Raw genomic sequence first — 24,204 nt, 5'->3', positions numbered from 1 at the left:
AAAAAGAGTTTTCCTTATCAGGAAAAGAACACTAGTTTTATTAATTTGTTGCCTCTTCAACAGTACCAAGTTTTAATAAAAATGTAATTGCAAACTGCACATAAGCATTAAGTTTATACTTCATCTTATTTAGACAGTCAAGACTTGCAAGTGGAGATCCAGCAACAAAATCTGAAATGGATTCTGAAGCCCGCAACCATTTTGTTAATAATATTAATTCACCCCCCTGTTATGGACATAGTTTGTTTAAATATAAATAAATTTGTTGTTTAAATATAAAGCACTCATATCTGTCTTAAAACAGACATTAAAATAGCTGCAACAACAGATTTTTGCAGATAAATCATATGAAAAAAATTAAAATCATCTAGTCATATGTGCATATACATATACACCTCCTCTACATGTGCATGGATAACAGCTCTTGAAATAATCCTCAAAAATACTTCTTTTGACTCACACAAAATAGCTATTTTTTACCTTTAAATCTCAATGGGTTTCAGAATCTCACTAGAAACACCAACAGGCTATTTTTTTTTTGTCCAAGAGACTGAAGTTTTACAGCAGATTTGAAAACTTTTATAGGAAAAAAAATAATATCTGCTGTGCCTAATCTTGTGGGAGAGGGAATTACAGCCAACAATAACATTTGGCATCTTCCAGGCCTGAGGAATCTTATATTTACAGAGTTTGAAAAGCCTGAAACTGAATTTTGACCACAGGCCACAAGGTTAACCTGTGAAAGCCTCCTTCAAAGCCATCAAGTTTTCCCTCCATTAATGGCTAGAATGGAGCTAACACTCAATACAGCAGTGCTGTCTTCTCATACCAACTTATAAACATCCAAAAATCCAAGATTGCTATTTTGGCTCCACTGTACTGACCAGGAGTCTGCAGCCTGGTAAATGAACTTTAAAAGGCCAAGCAAAGCAAACATCTGACATCACTCCAAAGATAATATTTTAGAAATAAATAAAAAAGAAGGAGGAAAAGCACATTACACTCACCAGTCGTGTATTAACAACAGGAAACAGCAATGCTAACAGGGCCCCGTTCAGCATATGCATCTGCAACCTTAGAAAAGAGATGAGATATTCTTTTCACCCATGGAAATAAAACGCAATAATAATATTTTCACGTCTTTTATGTAGTATCTCTTCAATAAAAGATATCAAGACACTTAAAAAATGGTTTAGGCTTGAATTTTAATTAAGTCACTACTAAATGCAATAAAACTGGACCAAATCCTATCTTTAAATACACACTTAAAGAATTTCCTAAAGTAGGGCTGCTTTCTGTAATGAGCTTTGGGTTCCTAGAAAGCCTGGGCTGCCCATAATCCTGTTCATGATGCAAGCTGCTAAATAGTTGGAATTCTGCTGTTCATTTGTCTTCCAGAGCTTAATACAGCATCTTTGATAAAGGGTTTTACTCCTCTTTAATGCTGTGCATGAGCAGCTTCAAAGTAAAGCCTTAATAATTTGAAAGAATTCCCTTAAATAAAATAATTACATTTATCAAAATGCAACAGCAAGTCCTAAGCAAAGCACAAGGCAGGAAAGTAGTATTATACACTGTCACTTGTATAGCTTTTAGCCATATTTTGTTGAACTACTGTTGTATCACAGGAATGGATAATTGGTATCAGAACTGTTTCAGTCTATTTTACATTAGACACAAAGTAAAGAATAAACTGTCTCCCACCACTGTCTGTCAAACTCCTAGGAATTTAAAAGTAACTTGAGGGAGGAAAAGGTACTACAATTTTAAAACAGATTTTCAAATATAATTTATATGCTGTCAGGGTGTGAGAAAATAGATATACTCATTCTGAAAAACAACAAATATTGTGGCCTCTGCTCTATAACTGGTCTTTAGCAAAGATTTCCTGGACAGCAGACATATTCTCACACTCTCCAAGAGAGATGCTAATACAGAGTATTAGTTCAGCATAATCCCTGCAGAAATAAGGAATAGCAGGGAAAAGCTGCAGAAACACTGTGTGAGGCATTCCCCCAGCATAATTTTTGCCCAGACTCAGACAAGGAAGAGCAGAGTTTAATGCCACAGTGGCAGCTACAGCCAAATACCACTGCCCACAGAGTCCCTGACCCTCCCCTCAGCACATTGGCTGCAGCCTCAGCTGCACCCTGGGCTCTGCTGCTGCAGAACTTAGCAACAACATGCAGTGTTTTAGAAAAGACTGCACAGGTCTGAGAAATACCCAACAAAGCCAGAGAGAATTTGCTTTGCCTATTTAACTTTACCTATCACAATTTTGAAATCAGACCCAGAGTGTCTAAATGGCTTCCAGCAAGGCCCAGTTACTGATTTCTACTGAGGATGGAAAAAAGGTTCAAGGCCCATGACACAAATTATAGTAGCTCCTACATTAACCTGCATTAATCCACTGTTACTGAGCTAATTCCTGTTCATCAGTGAGGTCAAACCCACCAACATACAAGAAGCAAGGATAAGGGGCCCAACACCCTGATTTAAGCCCTGACCCTTTTCAAAGTGTCATTTTTCAATCCAACCAATATGTCTTTCCAACTTGATATTTCCCTTAGTATTTTATAAATTAAGCAGTGATTAACTTCTAAAATACATTGTACAAGTAGACAGAAATACAGTAAGGAAGAGGTAATACCTGAAGAGAATCATTGCAGTCCGACATGGAGGACAGGCAAGAAGAAATATCTGAAATGTTAGAAACAAATTTAAATTAATGACAATGACCTCTTTTAGAATCCATTTTCTAAATCTTTCCTACTCAGTTCTGCATGTCACAAATAATTTCTTGCCAGAAGATGTGTTTACAGCAGAGCTGGAAAAGACTTAAAGTCTTTAACAAATCAAAAGGTCTCCCACTACCTACATATAAAAAGATTAAAGCAGTATGAGCAGCACTGAGGGTTCAGCTTCTGCCAGTGCCTAAAAAACCAGTAAAATTTTAGGCAGTTATTATTTGCATTATAAAAGATCTCTCAAGAACCAGATTACTGTGTCACCAATCTTCTACAGCAGCTCCCTTAATCATGGCGAGGTCCTTGCTGTGCTAAATATCAGCATTTACAACATCATCACTGTCCTTCCCTTCACCAGTGCCAAAACCTCATACTTTAAAAACTTCATATTAGCAAGTCTTGCTCTAGATATGAGCAGGACTTACATAAATGTTCAGTAATATTTTTTTTAATGTTGTCCACTGCTGCAAAGAAGAAACTCTGGTTTACTGTTCAGTATTTCAGCAAAATACGGATCACAGTTTTTACTGCTGTTCCTAAAATAAAGTCATAATATCTTATTTCACTGACAACCAACAAAACAAATTACCACTGAATTGAGTGAGAACATTTGGAGAGTATGTCTGCTTTGTGATGTCAGATTGGACAATTCACCAAATGTGTTTCTTTCAAGCATTGCAGGGTTAGGAAGAGGCCTCCAATAGATACTGAAATTAATTAATACCAGACCATGTACTTGCAGCAATAGAAGAAGTGTTGAAATCTGGATCATCCTACAGAGCCCTTTCATACACAAGGGGCTCCCTGTCATTACTATACAAATAAATGTACAAATTCCAAATATTTTATTTCCAGGTCAAGTTCTTAATATACAGACATCTGTATGTTCAAGTCTCAACACAGCTTAAAACACAACACACACTCAAATTGTTTTTCCCAGTCATACAACACTCTAACAAAGGCACAGTAAGAGAAGCAGCAATTAAATTTAATGGAATTACCATTACATTACATATTTAATGTAACTCAAGACATTTTCTTAGTGAATGCTGTTAAAATCCAATCAGTTTCTCTGAAGTCTTGCATTTAAAAAGCAAGCTATTTCAACTTATTAGGGCAGGTTAAGGATGAAGAGAACATAATAGGTGCATGATTAGAATCACTAATGGATGTTTTCCTGTGCTAAGGGAAACAAAGAAGAAAAAAGTACATGCCAGAAAAATCTTATGAGAGCTCTGTATATCACCTTGCATGCAGCTTCTGGGAAAAGTGTCTAACACTTATTATGTCTCATTATTCCATTGTTGCATATTTTGGAATAAACTTTGTTTACTAACTAAAGTTTCTTGAATTGTGGACTATATTTTCCCTTTTTTGGAGACCATAAATATCTTGTACAGCTCTATTGTGACAAGTATTTTCTCACATGCGACCTGCATGCAGAGTCAAACTTTTTAAACACTTCATGTTATATGTCAACAAATGGAGATATGATATCCAGAGATTCACCAGTTGATCTAGTTTTAAATTTGATTATTTTATCATTTCCTTAAATTCAGAAATCTGACAGGAGATATATGTTACTGTTGAAGCATGGTTAATACTTCCATGAAACAAGTTCTGCTCTTCCAAGGGAGAAACCCCAACCTTAGAGGTTGCCCTTTTTGTCTGTATGCACAAAATAAATAAACTACAACGTCTTAATGATATTAGACCCTTCTTTTTCTAACACACTGCAGAACATCCCAACTACTACATGGTAGAGCAGAAGCTACATTTTGAGTCTGAGTACTGTCTGAATCCCAGCACTGAGAACTAAAACAGCTCACATTTAAAAAGGATAGCAGTCTTACAAGGAATGAGAGGGACATACCAACTTAAATCACTTCACTACCATGGAGACAAGCAAAGAAGAGAACACGATTCACAGCTGACTGTTTTTATTTCAACTCTACTGAAAGAGACAGTTTCAGAACCTCATGAGGGGGAAACCAAATATTTAACACTTTTAAGCATGAAAATCTCTCAGTTAAAGGGATCTTTCAGAAAATAAGCCTGACTTCCAATTTTCATGACAGAAGAAAAATCATAACCAGAATTTTTATGCTAAAAGTTTAGGATCATGGAAGAGATTTTCAAATGCTTCAGCTTTAACAGCTTAATATCAACATTTTCTCTCTACTTATGTAGATACTTGCCATGATAAACAAATCTCAACTTCTTAAGGGAAATTTTAAAGGACACACTTGTATCTGATTTTCAAAGAGTTGTATAAAAAGTGTCATTACTCAGCTCAGAGTATCAGCAGTCTTAAATACACAGTTCACAGCAGACAGGCTCAAACTCCAACACAAGTGTTCCCACACTGATCCCATAATCCTACTACTTTTCACTGTCATATTGGAAATCCAATCCTTTGCCTTGTAGGAGGGAACAGTTCTGTTCCACAAACCAAAGAATCCTGAGTTAAATCAGCAGCAGGGCTGTGCAGAGCTCCCAGCCTGTGTTCTCCTGCAGAACTCCTGAGTTTTGAGGGCTCAGAGTCCCCAGCCCAGCTGGCACTGCAGAGCTCCAGCAGACACACTCACATGCAGTGTGTATGGTACACCACAGTAAGGGGGTTCTCCTTGCCCAAGGCAGAATAACTCAGCTTTCAGTTTAGAAGAAACACTAGGAAACTACTTCAATATCCCCTCTTCTTCCGTCACCTTACAGATGAAATAACAAAAGAATTAGCCCCAAACAGACAAAATTAACTATTTTAGATGGGAAAAATTAACTACAAAATATACATTGCTTGATAGGCTGGATTATGAGATTAGTTCTGACCACTGCCTTTCCCTTCCACTGCCAAAAAAAAAAAGTTACAAACCATCCTCCACACAGGGATCAATATCTGCAAAAGACTGCAGGCGCATGGATGCAGGAGAAAGAGGAAGTACAAAATTGTGTGTGGCATTGAAGAAATGCAGAGATAAGAAGTCCTAGATGGGGATAATACTGAGAGCCAGGACCAGCACAGGACCAGAAGATTCTACAACTGTTCTCAGGCAGTAAAATGCAGAGTATCTCCTAACACTGGTTAATCCACAGAAGTTCACTTCAACCTTGAGGACCCAAGGTTGAGATAGAGATAAGCTTTAATAAATCTGCATTGAAATAAATATTTTCACTCTGCTAGGTTGATCAAAGTACTCTCCAGAGCAGAAGAGATTAAAAGGTATGTTTAAAAGGCTAAGATATAGTGAAGTACACTTACCTCAGGGTGGTAAGCTTAAGTGTACTTTACTGTACTTGTGAAAATCATCTGTTTTCCCTTTACAATAAGGCAAGGAAGATCCAAGCAGATGGACAATTTAAGAGATGTGAAAGATTTTGTCAATCAACTCTAAAATTTATTTTTAATTAAGTTCAAAACAATCATTCTATCATTTATCAGAAAGCAATCCTTTAACAACTCCAGCATGCAGCTTTGAGTCAGCATTTCTTTCTGTACAAACTATCAAGTCAGCATAGAACAGCTATCACTTAAAAGCCATCACTTGCCTTCTAAAAGAGAATTTAAATAAAAATTAAAAATCTGGTCTGTGGTTTGACAAGTTCAGACTGCTAAATCTGGGAAAAAAAAGAAAATATACCAAAAGATGTTACATTCCAATTGCTAAATAGGAGCAAGTTGAATGTATTCAATATTTTAGCATAAAAATCACTGCTGCCTCACTGCAGCTGTCAGACAGGTTCAGGGATTAATGTGTCCTATGGTAAATTAGTGGTAAGGATACTCATGATCCAAAGCAAAACTGCTGACAGCATTAAGAAATACTACAATAAAAGTAGTTTGTGTGTAACAAAAACTAGACTCTGGAACACAATGAGCTGCTTGTCCCTGGTTCCACCCTCCAGCTTCCCAGTTCTACCCAGGGATGGAAGATGTGTAGCAAGCTGAACAGCTTCCATCCTCTACAATCTAATGCATTGTAAATGAGACATGTCCATTGGGACATTCTAGGTTAGTCTCCCCTTCCACAGGCTTAGTTTGTTTAATCAGCAAACCCATATTCAGCTTCTTCCTTCTAGAGTCTTAGGTGAAAGATTTCTAGACTTCTCATAGTTCAGGATTAATTATTAACACATGACTCAGGTCTTTCTATGAGTGCATTAGCATTAGCTGTCACACCTTAGGAATTAGTATTTCAGAAGTCACTGAAATTACTTTTCCTTTATCTCTAATTACTATCTGCACCAGCCCTTCACTAGTAGTGGGTTACTTGATTTCCCATTCTTAAATCAGTGCTTATACAAAACCTGACAATTAAAAATATATCTGAGGTAAAAGAACAAAGAGGCTGAATTAAAAAAAAAATCCTAATTCCAATTTCTTAAGAAAATTTAATTTACACTGAAAATTTAGATTAACTTGCATCTCCCTCTGCCAGTGACACATGAGTTCACAAGAAGATTCTCATGTGTATATTCCCTTTTGTTACTTTTCCCCCTGAGCAGGATGTTTTGTGTTGGTTTTCTACAAAAGCAAAATCATCATAGAAAAGACCAACTCCACTCTGAGCCACCAACACCTTTTCTTGTCACAGTTTGAAATTCCTTATTTTGTAGGATTTTACAACAGAAATTCTTAGTCTTTAAAAACACAAGACAATAAGTAACCAACAGCCTTACTACAGATGATTCTTACCAATTAAATAGTAACACAATCTATAAAAAGCTACAGCATACAACATTGTATTCCTGATAGTTCAAGCTGGCATTTCACTAACCAACAAAGTATTACAAACCATTAAATTTGCTTGACACTAATTACTTGGCCATCTGAATAAACAAACCCTCACCACATCAATCCAAAGCCCTGAGGAAGTGCCACCAGAAACACGAGTCCCATTACACTCTGCAGGTTCCAAACTGGTGGCACAGGATTTGTTCCTGGTGCACACAGACAGGGGTCAGACTGCTGCAGGGGATGTGGCTGGTGTACAGCCCCCTAGGTAAAACTCAGCACCTGGCACTGGCACCACTGACAGCAAACAAGGGCTTCTTAGCCTGGAAATCATGAGATGAAAGACATCTGGAATTTATAAGGTGTCCAGTGTTGGTACTGCTGCTGTTTTCATTCACCACTCCACTGAAATCTTGGTGGCCTCAGGGAGCTACTCCTGAAATACCAGTCTAAGTTACCAGCAAACAACCTACATGGAATGGTGTGTGAAACTACCAAATAAGATTTAAAAATCCATCCTAAAAATATATAGCCAACAGCAATACATCATAACACTGGATAGTACACTGAAAGCTCTGTTCTGAAAAAAAATCTAAATAGAAGAAAAAAGAAACAAAGAGAGGCCTCTATCTCCCTAATATGTTCCTCAAACTATACAAGTCACACTTTGACTGATATTTGCTTTAAATCTGTGATGATCTCATCAAAACAAACCAATATCTGGTTACCTAATCATTCATCTAGTGGACTTTAGATGATAACAGTGCAAATATTTGGGGTCAGAGAAAGCTAAGCTTTTTCATCCACAGTTTCCAATCATCCAGTTCCTCCTCCTGCTTAGAGAGCAAGATACCCATTGTCAACTCCCTACTTTTTATGTTCTTTTCTCCTAAGAATATTCAGAATAAAGGAGAGAATTATCTAAGAATGCATTACAGCCTGAAGCACATCAGTATTTCCAAATTCTAGCAACTTCAAAACAAAGGCTTCACTTAGAGCTTTGGACTCCAATTCCTGAACTAGAACATCCACCAGCATCATGATGTGTTCCTGTGGTCCCTGACACCTGGACTAAAGCTTAGATTAAAGCATCACTGGCCAAATCTTCTAAATTGAAAAGGGTGGTCCATAATCACTTCAAACAAAGAAAACTGAATCACAGCCTTAGGACACATTTGCTATCTTCTTTATACTAAACAAAAAATTACTCTTATATCTGACCAAGAAACCCTGCCTTGCCTCATACTAATACTTCCCCATTTCTCTACTATATGCTGGGATTGACTAAAAGTAAAACACAATGGTGGAACAAAGTATATCCAGTGTTAAAGCTATCACAAAAAAGCTTTTCCTCAGTCCTATATGTAATTATTACAATAATTGCAGTATCAGTAAAAGCTTCTATACTCCAGCTGATTGTGTTTTTAAACACAACAAAATAATTGCTTAAAAATAATACAAATAAAACAAATTAAGACAAAAGTAACAATTAAGAAAAAACATGACAGTTCAGGGAACCAGGGGCAGATTAAGCTATCCAAGCATGTCCTGGTGTTCTGAAGGCCAGCCCAATGGTTCTGGAGCCCTGCAGACTGGGCATAAAGGAGCTGATGGATTGTCCCTGAGCTGTCACTTCCTATCTGTGTCCCTGAGGCTGCTATCAGCCTCCTGGAAGGAAAATGCTCTCCTTTGCAAGAAATGAGGCTTGCCACCAAGAAGCACTGGTGCTGTCAGTGCTTTAATTCTTCTTCATCTGCCCTTTTTCACCATACACCAGCATGAATTTCCTCTCTAGCCATCAGCTGTAAGGAAAACCATCACAAGTTAACTTGCAACTATATAAAGACTTATGTTCCTAGATTTACACTTTGAAAAATGTATATATTTTCATAGGAATTTTTGTCCCTTTTATTTTAATTCAATATTTTGAAGAGACAGAATATAAAGAAATATACACAATTTAAGTGATTCTTCCAAATACTACAGAGCATATAGGAACCATGTACACAAATTTAAAGGAAAAAAAAGAGAGGAAGTAAGCAATTAATTAGATATATTTTGGTACATATTCCCAAATGATGTAGAATTCAGTCAAGCTTTGTTTATTATGTAAGTTCTGAAAACAGCCCATTGTTTCAAAAAGCAGTAACTTCTTTTGCAGAGGACAGAAAGGATCCAGGTCTCTAAAGAAGCCAGAACTGGAAATAATGAACACAGAATTTAGTATTTACTGAGCTGCAGATGCACTTAGCACTCACTTTATTTATGCAAACATCAGACCAAAATCACTAGGTGAAACCTATCCTTCTTTCCACCTATTGCTTCCTTTTTACACTTTTCTTTGCCTAAAAAGATCACCAAAGCAATAACCCAGGAAAACAGATGTTTCCTACAAACACACTTTTCTTTATTCCAAACAAATGTCAGTCCTTAACCGGCTGAAGTGAAATAATTCAGTGAAGAGAATTACAATAACTGACCAGCTGTAATTTACCACTGAGAAATTATTTTTGCAAAACTCTTTATAGAATAGAATTACAATATTTATTTTAAGATTGACATTAAAGCATCATTCTGGAAGAAGGCTTGGACATACTAAAGTTCAAAATCCACAACAGTTTACAAGAACAACTGGCTGTCGTTCAACCCATCATTTTAAGATTAGACTGCAGTCATGTTTCTGCCACTTCATTAAGGTTTCAATAAAATTATACACATGCCATTTGAATTTCTACAGACTGATCAGTCAGAACCTTCAGTGTTTAAAACTGAAGATCATTCTAAAAAGAAATACATTATCATAATCACATAATCATTAAGATTGGAAAGGACCTTTTGAGATTCCATCACCCTACCAGTGTTACCTACATCCTCCAATTTAGATGGCTTTTTCCTTACTTTTTTCTTTTTTTTGGTTACAAGTTTCTCTATTGCAATACAGACTAATTTTAGTTCTGAGTCCTGTCTACACTTAATTGCCTTTTAACTCCACCCGGGTGTCTTCAGGACATCAAGAGACACCTGTGTTAACTCATTTGCGTTAAGATACCTTAATTGTGAATACCAAGTTGCAAATTCTGTGTATCAAATTACAAAATGGGGGTACAGGAACAAGTTATTTTTCATAAATTCTAACTGCTCCTTCACTAAATGTGAAATGAAGAACTGCTACATGAACACAAGGGGTTTGGCTGAAAAGTAACTTCTTAGGTTGCAATGCAAGATGTAATCAAAGGTATGTATTCTATTACCAGCTGTTAAAACCAGGTGGGGCAGTGCTCTTCATCTCCTCCACCACCCATCCTTCCTCCAGGAGATATTTTCTATTAATGGGCCATTGTGTCTCACTGCATGACTGAGAAAGTTTCATCATCCCAGGGTGAGATGTTCCAGCTGGGGGAGGAGCCAAGCACTCCTACCTGGATAGAATCTGAGACTTGGAGCACCACAGCCAGCCTGTTCCCACTGGATTCCCAGAGGAAGGCCAGACCCATCTGCACCACCACTGGGCCTTCAGAGGAAAACTCCACCCTTTATAGGATCACTGCTCCAACAGAACCACAGCTGTCACTGCAGGAGGGCTGCAGCCACCATTTAGTGGGACTGCTGCCACCACCCTGACCCACAGAGTGCCAGGTTGTATCCTGATTCTGTCAGTGCCTTTGTACTACTGCATTTCATTTTAATGTTCCTATTAAATTGTAGTTCTGACTTGGGATCTCTCACTGGTTTGCTTTCAAAGCAGTACAACTAATAAAAAATTAAAGTTTAAAGAATACAAAATAGATAAAGAAAATTGGTTACAAGTAATTTGGTTTGACATTGCAAAGAGTGGCATTTTCCTTTCACCTCACTAAAGCAATGCTCATAGACAGGAACACGGCACTTGTGTCTGTACTTCTCAACAAGCACACTGGCTGCAGCTCAAGATCTCCTTCACAAAGCTTGTAAAGAAATCAATAGTGCTGTATTTGGCTCTTGAGGGAATCTTTCTTCATGCTGCTCATTCAGAAACTTTAAAGATTTCCTTCACATAGCCAATTTCAATACCACAATTATGTCCCCAAAAATAATAGAAAGAAGTAATGTCTTGAAAATATAACACCTGGCTCCTGAAACATATGCTGATTTTTGTTTCCAAATAGGTTTTGAACAGCCTAGAGACTTAATGTTTTCCTTTTATGTCAGGTCTGCAGCAGCACCAATCCAATCATATTGCCAATCCTAAAAGTAGAGTGGTTTGTGACTTGTTCTTGTTTTCTTTTTTTAATAGAGGCATTCAAATAACTATCACAAAGACCATTTTTTTATGTAAAGAAAGAGTTCAGTATGAACTCCTACACAGACTTCTCCCCTTGCTGCACCACACACTAAGTAAACACCATGCTGCACAAACAAGCCCCATCCCCACCCCACAGCTGGCAGAAAAGCACACCAGTTTCTATTCACCTTTGTTACAAAAGACTTATTTTTTAAGACTTGAAGGATTTCTCTCCCAATGATGCTGCATGCATGACACTGAAGAAACACCCTTCTTCCTCCAAAAGCTAAGCAAGAAGCCAAAACCCAGAACAGGAAATGAGTGCCACGGCTTCAACCAGATGACAGGATGGCAACAAATTCTGGGAAGCTGATTAGCCATGAGACCTGCTGAGGCAGTTAAATACATTCATTTGATCAACACTTCATCCTTGCAATGACACATCTAAACTAGTTCTTTCCACTTATGAAAAGATTTGAACACAGGTTGGCATGATAGGCAGAAATTAAACACCTGGTCAGAACAGACTCATTTCTAAAACTCAGTAGCCATTGTATTACACAGTTTTGTCTGCCCAAATGCACACACATCTAACTTCCATTTTACTTTGATCTCATTTTAGTCTAAAGTCTTTTAAGAGCAGGAATTTTGCTTTTGTCCAGGGAAAACCTGAAACATAACTTTCAGTTTCAAATATTTTTGGCTCATAACCCAGAGTGTTTGTTGCTGAGGTGAAACAGTCTCAGCTGAAGAAAATGAAAACAGAAACAGAGTGAAAGAAGAGACCTTTATCAACAGCTACTGTTGGCTTCCCTTTGAAGTGATCTTGATTGTCGTAGAACGTTTCATCTCTTCACCTTCTACTTTGTTCATTCTATTATTTAGACCCTGCAGGATTATGTACACACTACTACAAGAAGAGAAGGGAAGGACAAATTCTATTTTCATATATTTCATCTTGAAAATCTGTTGCCCTGAGCAAACTCAGGCTAGGAAAACAATGTTTTCCAACTATGTATTACTCATCTGCTGGTGGAGGTCACTGACTATCTTTGGCTCTAACTCTCTTTGTCTGCTGAGAGCCACTGGTTTTGCCATTATTTTCTTTCTCTACATTAAGCCTAGGCCTATTTTTAATACATTGTTTTAAGGATAAAGGGGCATGATTTCTACATTTTGCCAATAAACTCACCTTTTCAATATCACAAATGCTGGAACACCATTTCTAGTGAGTAATTAGCATAGGATTATTTTTAAAACTTCACAATTAGTCAAAAGAGATTCAGAAATGGCAATGCCTGACTACAGAGCTTAATTCTCAATTGACTCCATCTCCCTTTCAGGAGCCATTATTGAAAGAGGTGAACAGAGCTGTCCCAGGTCTGTGCAAGCAATCATCTGAATACTTGTCATTAACATCATAACATAAAGGCAACTAAATTTTCAAATCCTACTGCTAATACATCCTCATCTCTTTTCCAGAGAATTAATAGGAAAATTTCCCAGTTACTATTGAGTACTGCCTAGAAAGAGAATGTGGCCATATTATTTAAATTATTTTTACATAGTCCTGGCACACCTTCACCCCAACGCTGACTGACTGCACAACAATCCTTATCACTTCAAGGGAAGGAAGTGTCCTATGCTGTAAATTACTGAGCAAGCACTACATCACAGCCTAGGAATTTACATAGCCTACTTATTATTTCTGGAGCTGTAAATTAATTGCTGTAAGGGTCTTGAATATAGCTGTATCAGCTTCTTTCCTCTCCACCCCACCCCTTGAAATAAAACCCATCTCTCAAACTGCTGGAACAACTGGAAAAGATGTTTCCCTGCCTTTTAGGAAATGCTCTCCAGGTGCCAGATCCAACAACTGCCAAGATCAGATTTAGCCCAGATCACCTCACATTCTGCAATAGGAGACCCAATAGGCATTGATCTGATTTGTATCTGTTATTGATCTTAGACAGACACTGCTACCATGGCAACTTTCATGAAAGCCTTTTTGACATTCTTCAATTAATTCTTGACCTTGAAGTTTTTAAGCTATTCAGTGTTGAGGGTACAAAATTAGCAAAATAACAATATTTTTGACATCTGCAACACTCCTTAATGAGCTCAGTGAAACTGATAGTTAAGTACATGCACAGGACTATTAACAAACACAATTTATAAGTTTTAGATAGCCCAGTTCATTAACAGTTTGTCTACGTATCCATTATTTTGAAGTCTATACAAATTGCACATGATTACACATCAACAACCATGCCACAAGTCATAAAAGGAAATGGTTTATCCACACATATTAGGCCACATCAGTTTGTTCACCCCACATATGAGAAACAGCTAAAATCTGTTTCTTTACTATTCAGCCTCTAAAATTAGAAAGGTAAACCAACAGTATCTGCACAATGAGTAATTTGTTTCTCCAACACCTTCACAAAATACAATCACACCCCTAGAAGGCACTTGCTTGAAAAAGCTGCACATAAATTATATAGCTGGTTTTGCATTTAATCTTGTTTTCATTACATTTGGTGCAAATTTTAGCACTGCTGTCAGTGAAAACAGCACCTTCTATTCTTGAAGCAAGGATCAGGTGAAGGCAAGTGATGAGTAAGCCTTAATTACTTACACTTTCAACCAGAGTTCAGGACATTAGTTATAGCTACAAATTTCACCTTTTCATCTGATTTGGACTTTTTTATAAATTTTGATTCAACTGACCAAAACCTATGATTTAAAATATTTATACCATTCTTGGCATTTATATTTTTGCTAGGCACTTGTAGTCCACAAACCGACTACGGGAGGGAAAAAAAATACTGCTTTGCAAGTGCATCACAAAAGCAAACTTCCAGGTGACCCTGCACAAGCCTTACCTGCATCACGGTGACCACGTGGCAGGGATTCAGGAGGTAAATGACAGTCCTGGTGGCGAACTTGAACCCCACCTCCAGCCCGAAGATGAGGCAGAGCAGCACCAGCAGCGCGTTCTTGCCCAGGCTCTCCTGCTTAGTCTGGGGCTGCTGCAGCAGATTCTCCAGCTCCTGGACATGCTGCTGCCGGAGCTTCCACAGGGACACGAGGATCTCCACGGTGCCCACACTGAGGAAGACCAAACTCTCCAGCAAGCGCTGCCGGCCGGAGAGAAAGGCGGCGCATTCCGGCCCCCCATTGCCGGCAAAGCTGGGGTCCACCCCGCCGTACATCCAGTCCAGGAGGTTGTGCAGGCTGTAGCGAGACATGGCGGGTACCTCTTCTCCAGGAACAGGTAGGAGCAAGGCGGAATCAAAGCCGGAACACTGCCGGGCTGAGGAAGCACGAAACGCCAAGAGCAGCCGCTGCAGCCCTTCCCGGCCAGGCTCCGTGAGCAGCGGGCAGCTCCGCTCGGCGCACGGGCACTTCCCGTCCCTCCCGCTGCCCGGAGGAGAGCCGCACGCAGCCTGAGGGAGGCAGAGGCCGCAGCTGCACGGAGCCTGCCAGCTCCAGACCCCCGCCCCGGGACCCCTCCTCTCCCCGCCCGGCTCTGCCGCCCACCGCTCGCCCCTTCCTCCCCGTCCTGGGCTGCCCTTACCCGCGGCCAGCGCCGTACCCAGCCCCCGAGCCCGCCCCGCCGTCGCTCCGCGGGCGGGCGGCTGTCAGGGAGCGGCAGGCCCGGCGCCCCCGGCCATGGCGCCGGCCCGGGCGAGGCACGGGAAGGAGGAAGCGCCGCTAGGCTCGGCGGCAGCGCCGGCACGGCCGAGACTGCGGGCCCGAGCGGGCGGGCCGCTCCCCGCGGCTGGCCCGGCCCTTGCCCGGCGCCGCAGCATCACCCCACCGACGTGCCTGACTCACGCCGAAAAATGGACGAGCCCCCGAATTGGCTGCGCCCGCCGCCCGCTCCTCCCTCCCGCACGGCTGCGCCCGCCCCGCTCCGCTCCCCACCGCCTCCCTTCGCCGCCTTCCCTCGGCGGGTGCGCGCTCCCCGTCCGCGCCTCCCTCCCGCCTCTTGTCCCTGATTTCGCCCCCCTTCCTCCTCCTTCCTCCTCCTTCCTCCTCCTTCCTCCTCCTTCCTCCTCCTTCCTCCTCCTTCCTCCTCCTTCCTCCTCCTTCCTCCTCCTTCCTCCTCCTTCCTCCTCCTCCTCCTCCTCCTCCTCCTCCTCCTCCTCCTCGCAGCTGCCCGCGGTTCGCCCCCTCAGTGCCACCGGCCGGGCGGGCGGCAAGGACCGGGCGCAGCTCTGCGCGCCCGTCAGCGCGGTCGGGTTCGCCGAGCAGACGGCAGCGACCTCGACTCGATAAACGAGTTTTCCAAGTGCCGTTGAAGCAGATATAGGTAGGTCGGACGAGGAAGGACAAATGCGAGCGGGGCTCCGGTCTGGACATGGGCAGATGCCTGCAGCCAGGCGTGCCCAGTGCCTTGCACAGAGCGCAGACCCCACTTGTGTCAGTGCTTAGACGATTTACTGCCATGTGTGCCCTGTGCAGCGGAGCACGGGTCTGGTTCCTCGTTTGTGGCATTGTGAAGAGGTTGTATTGCAAATATGTAACTCTGTCTGAAAGACCAAGGTCCGTGGAGAACCAGAGAGAGTAGCAGGTTAAGGGGATATTTATAAGGCAATTAGAGTTAGGTCATCCCCGAGAGCTGTCTCCTACAGATTTTATTTCACATTACCTGCGTGCAACCCCATCCTGACTATTTCAGGGCTTTCCTTCTCCACAGGACAGCATTAGGACAGCACCATCACTGGCCAAACTGTTGAGCCTGATTAATTGAAAATAAAAGCTTAGTTCCACAAAAAAGTTTGAAAAGACCAGTTGGATATCAATACTGGCTGAGCCAAAGTTATTTCTATATAGACACAGCAGCAGCAACACCTGGTCTGTAAAGCTGGAGGATATATGTCACTGCCATTCTGCTGTGGAAGAAATTACTCCCCTTTTTGGGAAAGAAGGATCCAACCAGGCTTTTCCAAAATCTTCAAGGACTTCTTTCCACAATTTGAGCTTAATAAGAATTCTACAAAATGCTGGCTTTTCAGTCACTACTGATTGATTAAAACACCTATTGTTGATGTAAACCTGCAGCACGATGTTCCTGTAAATTCCTCTCCCATTAACCAGACACACACATACCTGCAACACACTCACGCTGCACTACCCTGCTTCACAGCCTGAATACTCAAGCAATTGAGCATTAACACCAATATTTGGCAGTTTTCTTCTTCCTCTATTTCTAAACTGTAGGATTACTGTTCAAAAAGATGCTCTATTTCTAAAACACAGGATGACTGCTCACAAAGCACAGAGTACTGTCTCTTAGGGGCCTACCAATGAACAACCTGGGACAAATCTGTCCCCTTCCACTCCCTCAGTCACATACAAGAGGGCAGCTACTGCTGCTAGAAGCAATCCCAGGCAGTTTTATACCTTGTCTCTGCATTTCACTGTCTCACCTTTGTCAGTGTCTGGGGTCTGGTTCTCTGACTTCTTTCTTGAGTTATCTTTGGTGAAGTGAAAACTCCTTTCCATCAGAGCAGCACTACGTTGTCAGATGTAGTGATTTCTTTAGAATATGGCCTAGCCTCAAGAACATGAGGGCTTGGTTGGTTGGTTTGGGGTTGTTGTGTATTTTTCAGAGCTGGCCAGTGAAGAATAGCTGTCTGAAAACATGAAAGTGAGCAGCATTTTGCTCACAAAAAAGAGTGTTTTTAAAATGTCAGCTTGTCCATTGAAAAGGAAGGAAAGAGAACAGCTAAATAAAAACAGAAGTCATGAAAGCTAAAGATTTAAGCAGTCAATAGTTAAGATCTCATAGGAAGGAAGTTTAAAAAAAAGGAGTTAAGAAAAGGAATGATGCTTTAGAAAATAATTCAAAGGGCCATTTATCCCAATTGTGAGTAGAACAGAAATAGCAGCAAGCTTAGCCTGGCCACATCATGAGGTCTCTATTGACCTTAAACACATGAAGAAAATGCAAAGGAAGATGGGTCAAATCACTAAGAATAAGAAAAAAATACTAAAAAAGGTATTGCTGCAAAACCACTGAATTGTCAAGAGCTACCAGATAAAAACTGCTCTTTACATATATTTTTACTAAGAACGATATAGATAAATTACTAACTCCCTACTCAACAGAGAAGAAAATCTATCAACAAATTATGAATACAGCTAAAGGGATTGGTGTCTCTGTTGTATTAGACTTACAAAAAAGACCATGCACAAGCAGATAGTTGGAGCTGGTGATGCTGAGAACAAAATTATCTCAGCCCAGAGTAGGTAAAGAACAGACAAAGAACACTCAGATGAACCAAATGTTTTCAGTTTGAGTCTAATGAACGTGTTTGAAAGACAATTGAAAAATGGGAAAACAGAAGCAGCAACTGTACATTGCTGTTATCAGAGGGGGGATAGAGCCAGAGAAATACAGCTCAATTTAAGTGTAACTATGTTAAATTCATTTAAAAATCCTTGGACAAATAAACTTCACAAACTATTATTAGCACCTAGATGATAACCAGAGAAAACTTGCAGTCAACATGGATCTGTCAAAAATAAATCACACCAGATAACTTGATTTTTTTCCTCCAATAGAGAACAGGCCTTATGGATAGGACAGAGCCTGCTGTCAGCTTGATTATGTTTATGACACTTACATGATATTTTCTTTAAAAAGTTAAAGAAATACAGAAGAGTAAATGTATTATGAGGTCTGTACAAGACTTCCTGCATAGCAAGGAGTAGTTCAAAGCAAGAAATAGTTCACTCACAAAAGGAAAGGATATATTGCTGTTTTTTTAAAACCTGTCTTCAGTCTGTGTCTCTGTGTTATTGATATTAACAACTTATGTAACAGAGCAGAGAAAATTCTTATTAATTTTGCAGGTGGTGCAAAGCTGGAGGAAGAACACAGAATTACATTTCAAAACATTTTTGACCATTCAGGAAACATTTAAAATAAATAATAACTTTAAAATAAATAATAAAAAGATGTTCAGTAAGTTCAAGTAGAATCATAGTTCAGCACATTATACTGGTATAAATAATCTCTGCCTTTCCTCCCCTTGCTACTCATTTTCTGCCTCAGTGTCTTACGCCAGCATTAATATTTTCTGGGCTCTGGCTGACACTATGAGGAAGCTGATTAACTGCACAATTATAATTCCAGAGTTAAGTGTAACCTGGAGCACTTTGCTGATCTATATGATCCTACTTTAGGTTGTGGCAATGGATAAGGTGACCCGCTGATTTCTTGCTATGATATTCCACTCATTAGAAAGAAGGAACATGGTTGATATAAAATTTAATACCCTGGTACAACTGATACTTCTTTGCAACAACACAATATGGATCATCCATGTTCAGACTGTGATCCAAAACAAATCCAAAATATCTGCTTCTCTGATCTCAACCTGCTGGATGGCTTATGCACAGTTTGTTCATTCTCTCTGAATTTCTTCAGTTTCTTTGAAAAACACCCTGAAATCTGTGAATAACAATTTAGTATTATTGAGTGAACACTAAGCCATTGCTCTTTTCTATTTATTAACCATTTCTTCTCATCCTTTGCCTAAGTAAGTTAGGATCTTACTAAGATGCACTGTAAATATATGTATCTCCTGTGTCAATACAAATGGTTCTCTAAAAGCAATAAATTCATGCAACTAAAATATTTGCATGAGAGCCTGAGGCTTGTTCTTGCATCTAGCATGAGATGTGTTTTACTGTCAGTGGCTTCTTTAAATATAAAAATGGTGAAATCTCATGTTAATCCAAGAAGAAGTGCCAGGCCCTGGGCATACCAGGAGTCCTTGTCTACCCAGAGCCCCCTCCTCTCCCAGGCTGGGCTTTAGGCAGACTGTTCTCAGCTCTGGTCTTTGCTGTTCCTGACTTGTTGAGTGGCTTCCTGGCCTGACCCTGGACCTGGCTTGTCCCCCTTTATTTCCTTAATGACCACTGAACTCTTACAGCCCCTGGCACCATTCCAGCCCAGCCCTGACCTGGCTGGATGCTCTGGGATGAGCCCTTGGTCAGGTCAGTGCCTCTGTGTGGTTGCCCTCACTTCCTGGATCACTGCCTCTGTGGGGCAGCCCCACTCTGACAAGGTATGGAATTTAAAGGCAGCTTATGCTTTCTCTGGAAAACAAAACTCTGCATCTTGTCTCTCCCTAATGTATCATTTGCAAATTCCATCTTAAGTGAGTCTGAAAGTAAAGGCAAGGCCTTAAATCTTGCATGTGGTAGGTATCATCAACAAGCATCACAAGCTGGACTTCAAAGCAGGAGTAAACAACCTTAATTCTTATTCAAAAAAGCATTTAAGCACATGCTTAGCTTTAGCCTGTCCTCAAATCCTTTGAATTTAATTATATCAATTTCCTTAGCATCAAGCTCTGCTGCTGTACTTTAGAAATGTGATTGTACATATCAACATGTAGTTACACCTGTAGATGTACTAGAGACTTTGTGCCCTTGTTGTATAGGAGATATTACAAAAAACCAAATCAACAATAACCCGCAAGCTAAATGAGCAACAAAGTTACATTTTAAGTCCTGAAATGTTTCTGGTGAATACCAGTATTCACAGATCTTCCTTTTTTGTAGTTTTTTTTGGCTGAAGAACAGTACTGGGCACATAATTGCAGTCTGAAAATGCTTTGAGCAGTCAAAATGAGACTGAGAGCAGTTCTGGGCAGCACTTGCAGACTATGGGTATGAATACATTCAAGTTGTGTATGCAGAGAGGAACAACAGTTGTAAACCAGAAGGCCTATTTCTGTACAAAGCAGAAACCACGGTCCCTTTGGCTTCCTACTTACATTCTACCTTTTTTCACTTTTCACTTGGCCTTCTTGTTTCATTCCTTGTAGCCCATGAATTAAATCAAATGTACTTTCCCTTCACAAATTAGGACAGTTGCTCTCCTACTGAGGTTGAATCTTCAGAAGCCTATACATCTACATCCTTCCTGTGACCTTTGACACCCCAGGCTGAGTTCTACTAACTCCTGAGGTGCTTTTATAGTCTTAAGAAAATTATTCTCATTTTATCCCCTTTTCAGAAAGTAATGAAACTCTGGATCACTTGGGGAAGCAGTGGGGCCACAAGCCATGCTCTGCTGGCTGTGGCAAGGGCTGATGACTTGCTCTGAGCACAGGACACAGACTGTGAGAGTCTGCTGGCAGTCCAGCACTGCTGCTGGTGCCCTGCTCTAGTGAAGCTGCAGCTGGGTGCAGATCCATGGCAGGAGCAGGCAATGCACCTTTGGATGTGACATCAAACATTCCTACCTTGCTGCAGACATGAGATGCTGGGTAAGGGCTCTCCCAGCCTGGAGGAGCACCATGAGAGAGTCCCTGCCCCAGGGAGATCACCAGCAGCAGCTGCCATGCAGGACACCTCTGGTTGTGGAGGATGCAGATACTTACAGCAAGCCTACAGGGTGGATTTGTCTGTTATTTTTTCTGTTTTGTTGGGTTTTTTCCTTCTTGCTACAAATCCAGGCTCATAGAGATTCTTCCATCAGTTATTCTGTCTTCCTTCTATTGAGTCAGTTGCTCACATGCATTTTTTACAAATTTAAAGAAAGGCTTATGGTAGTGTAATTGCTTATTTCCTCTCAAGGAATTTTCTTGAGAGAAAGATGAAAGTCTGTTGCATTTATCATATCTCTCCCTGTCAGCTAATTTAGCTAGAACATATGTGAGACAATACCAAAAAATAAGTAAATGTCAATTAGAAACATTCAAAATAGAAGCTTGAAAAGCATATCACATTGTCATGTTTTTTAACCTGATAGACTGAAAATAATATAAAGCACCAGCAGAAACTTGCTAGATGACAACTGCATGAACCAGCTTCTCACTGATTCACATTTCTCTCATGTTCACATTATTAAATTTAGTTTTTCCCTTACATAAAATACTGTGGTATTAGCAGACACAAAAAACAGGGGGATATAAAAGCAGGGGAAAGTACAGAACTATCATGAATCAGCAAAGTTTGCTCTGAGATAAAGAAAATCTTAGTTGACAGTTTATCTGCACATTGATTACTTGTGTTGAGATTAAGAGGTCAAACAGTATAGTCATTCTGCAATACAGGTAGAGGAGCCACTTGAAAAATGGGAATATTTCTTTGTAGTTTCATATTCTAAATGAGTAAACAGTCTCTGAAGCTGTTTGGAACTTGGGAAACTATATTTTTGTTGAGTCTGAAAAAATGGATCTGCTATAAAACACATGTTCTTAAAAAACCTTAAGTTTCTATATAGATATTCTCCTTAAACTTGAAGTATCTTGAGAACTAACAAAAAGAAGAGTGCTCTTTTCATACATCAGCAACCAATCATTTATGTCTTAGAACACTTGCTTTTGTGTTTGTGTCCTGTGTTGTTCAGCCATTTTTTAGTTTTCAAGGCATGTGCATTATTTTATGTCCAGTTAGCCCCGTATTATTGCTAAATATAATAAAAGGCATTTTTAAAAGAACCATTCAAACTCTTTCTCCTGGAAGCTGAACCTTAACAGCACTTTTCTCAGTCTCTAGTTGTTTGTTACAGTTGAGTTAAGCTGTGACTGGTATACGTAGGAGGTACACTCTAAATCTACATAGATATTAAGGCAGAAGAACGTGTGCTTTCTATTTTTGTTCTGTTTTGCTACAGTTTATTAAGCACACTGGCATCCATGATGAATTACTGAAAACCCTTTTGGCAAAAACTGAGTTCTTAGTTTTAAAACTAAGAATTAATTCTAGATTGTGAGACACTGTCACTGCTTATGAACTTCAACTTGAGGGATTCAGAACACTGTGTCTTCCCTAACCTTCTGTGTGGAATTTGCCTTTGTTATTAAAACCACAGTGATATTTGGTGTTCAAAGTCAGGGAACTGCTATATTTTATATAATGTAAAACAAATGTAACAGCAGTCTGAGAAACAACATGAAAGGTGGGAAGGAGGACTATAACATGGTGCAATCTCTGGTTAATAAAATTAAATGAAATTTGTAGCATTTCATTCTGTCATGGAATATTATATGGTCAGGTCTATTATGTTACAAAATTGTGTTATCACAGTGTGTTTTTATGTCTTGTGATATTTGGGAAGGAGGTGTTGGATGCCTCAGTTTTACAATGAGTGATCAAGAAGTGTCCATTTTCCACAAAGATTTCTGAACCAAACCTGGGTTCTGTTTGACCCTCCCATCATTTATTAGCATGCACAGGTGTCAGTCACATGCTTGAACATTTCTGTGAATATAACCCCTCCTGAAATTAGATTTAAGATACCAAAAGGCTGCTCTTATACCTTTGTATTGGGTTTGCATGACAAGGTTTTGGTGGTCGAGATGACTTCTGTGAAGCTGCCAGAAGCTTCCCTGATGTTCAAGAGAGCCAAGGCTGGCTGGCTCCAGGATGGACCCGCTGCTGGACAAGGCTGTGCTCAGCACCAACAGAGACAACAGCTCTGGGATAACAGCTTTCAGAAGGAGCAATAACCCCTGTGCAGCTGCAGTGGAAGAAAGGAGAGAGAATGAGAAAAAACTGTGGTCACCAAGGTGAAGAAGGAGGTGCTGGAGCAGAGATTCCACTGCAGCCCCTGGTAAGGACCATGGTGAGGTATGTCTTTAGTGTCTCTTAATAAGTTATTGAGGAAAAGTGAGTATACTGGCATGTTTTCTGTGCAAGCTAATGCATTTCACAAAGGGTAGGAGCCTCACACGGGACACAGGTCATGTTGAAGTGCTTTGTTACAGAAGGTTTAACCATTTCATTGAACAGCCTGGAAGGAGCCGCGAGCCCTCTGGTGGTTGTTCACCCCCTAAACTTCTCATCCAATGCTCTATAACTAATACAATAAACCACACACACTTTGCTTTCAGTAGCAGTACAAGTTTTGTTGGTATATCCCTTGAGAATGTTGCTATGACCACTTTTCTACACATAGGAAATGAAATAGTAACAATTTGCTATTAATCAGGCTGAGAGAGTTGGGATTGTTCAGTTTGGAGAAGAGAAGGCTCCAGGGAGGTCTTAGAGCACCTTCCATTGCCTAAAGGGGCTCCAAGAAAGGTGGAGAGGGAGTTTTGACAAGGGCATGGAGTGAGAGGACAAGGAAGAATGGCTTTAAACTGAAAAAAAGCTGGCTTAGATTAGTTATTGAGTAGAAATTCTTCCCTGTGAGGGTGTAACAGCCTGGTCTAGTAGAAGGAAGGAGGTTCCAACCCTGGCCATTCTATGTTTCTGTTTCTATGAATTGAACTAGTTATATTCTAACTATATGGCACACCTGCCTGACACAATATTCTATAAGGGAGTTTTACTTTGAATTCCAAGAATATGTGCCTGTTTCTGCAGAAGGGATGATGGCCATGTGGTGACTGAGAGCTTGGCTGGGGCCTAGGCACACCAAGCATTCTGATAGGAGAGGGGTTGGGAAAAGGAGTCAGTGTTTGCAGGAAAGAAGGCAGGAATTGTGT

The 24,204-nt window shown here is 40.2% G+C and overlaps 1 protein-coding gene across 2 annotated transcripts in view; it reads right to left on the bottom strand.

Moving 5' to 3' along the window:
• TMEM164 (transmembrane protein 164) overlaps nucleotides 1–15,536 on the bottom strand; it is a 35,223-nt gene extending 19,687 nt beyond the window's left edge. Inside the window, exons 1-4 of one of the 2 annotated variants that reach the window (XM_021547861.3) lie at nucleotides 15,321–15,536; nucleotides 14,626–15,189; nucleotides 2,651–2,700; nucleotides 1,008–1,074 (exon numbers count right to left, since the gene is read on the bottom strand). In XM_021547861.3, the coding sequence (XP_021403536.1) occupies nucleotides 1,008–1,074; nucleotides 2,651–2,700; nucleotides 14,626–14,991 (483 nt within the window). In that variant the 5' untranslated portion in view covers nucleotides 14,992–15,189; nucleotides 15,321–15,536. The remainder of the gene's footprint in view (nucleotides 1–1,007; nucleotides 1,075–2,650; nucleotides 2,701–14,625; nucleotides 15,190–15,320) is intronic. The other variant, XM_021547860.3, reaches the window with a different exon arrangement.
• Nucleotides 15,537–24,204: the final 8,668 nt, after the last annotated feature.

Source organism: Lonchura striata, chromosome 4A (assembly GCF_050655825.1).
Source record: "Lonchura striata isolate lonStrDom1 chromosome 4A, ASM5065582v1, whole genome shotgun sequence".
Classification (NCBI taxonomy): Eukaryota; Metazoa; Chordata; class Aves; order Passeriformes; family Estrildidae; genus Lonchura; species Lonchura striata.
The sequence above is the reverse complement of the archived record's forward strand: the minus strand, read 5'-3'. Positions and strand labels throughout refer to the sequence as shown.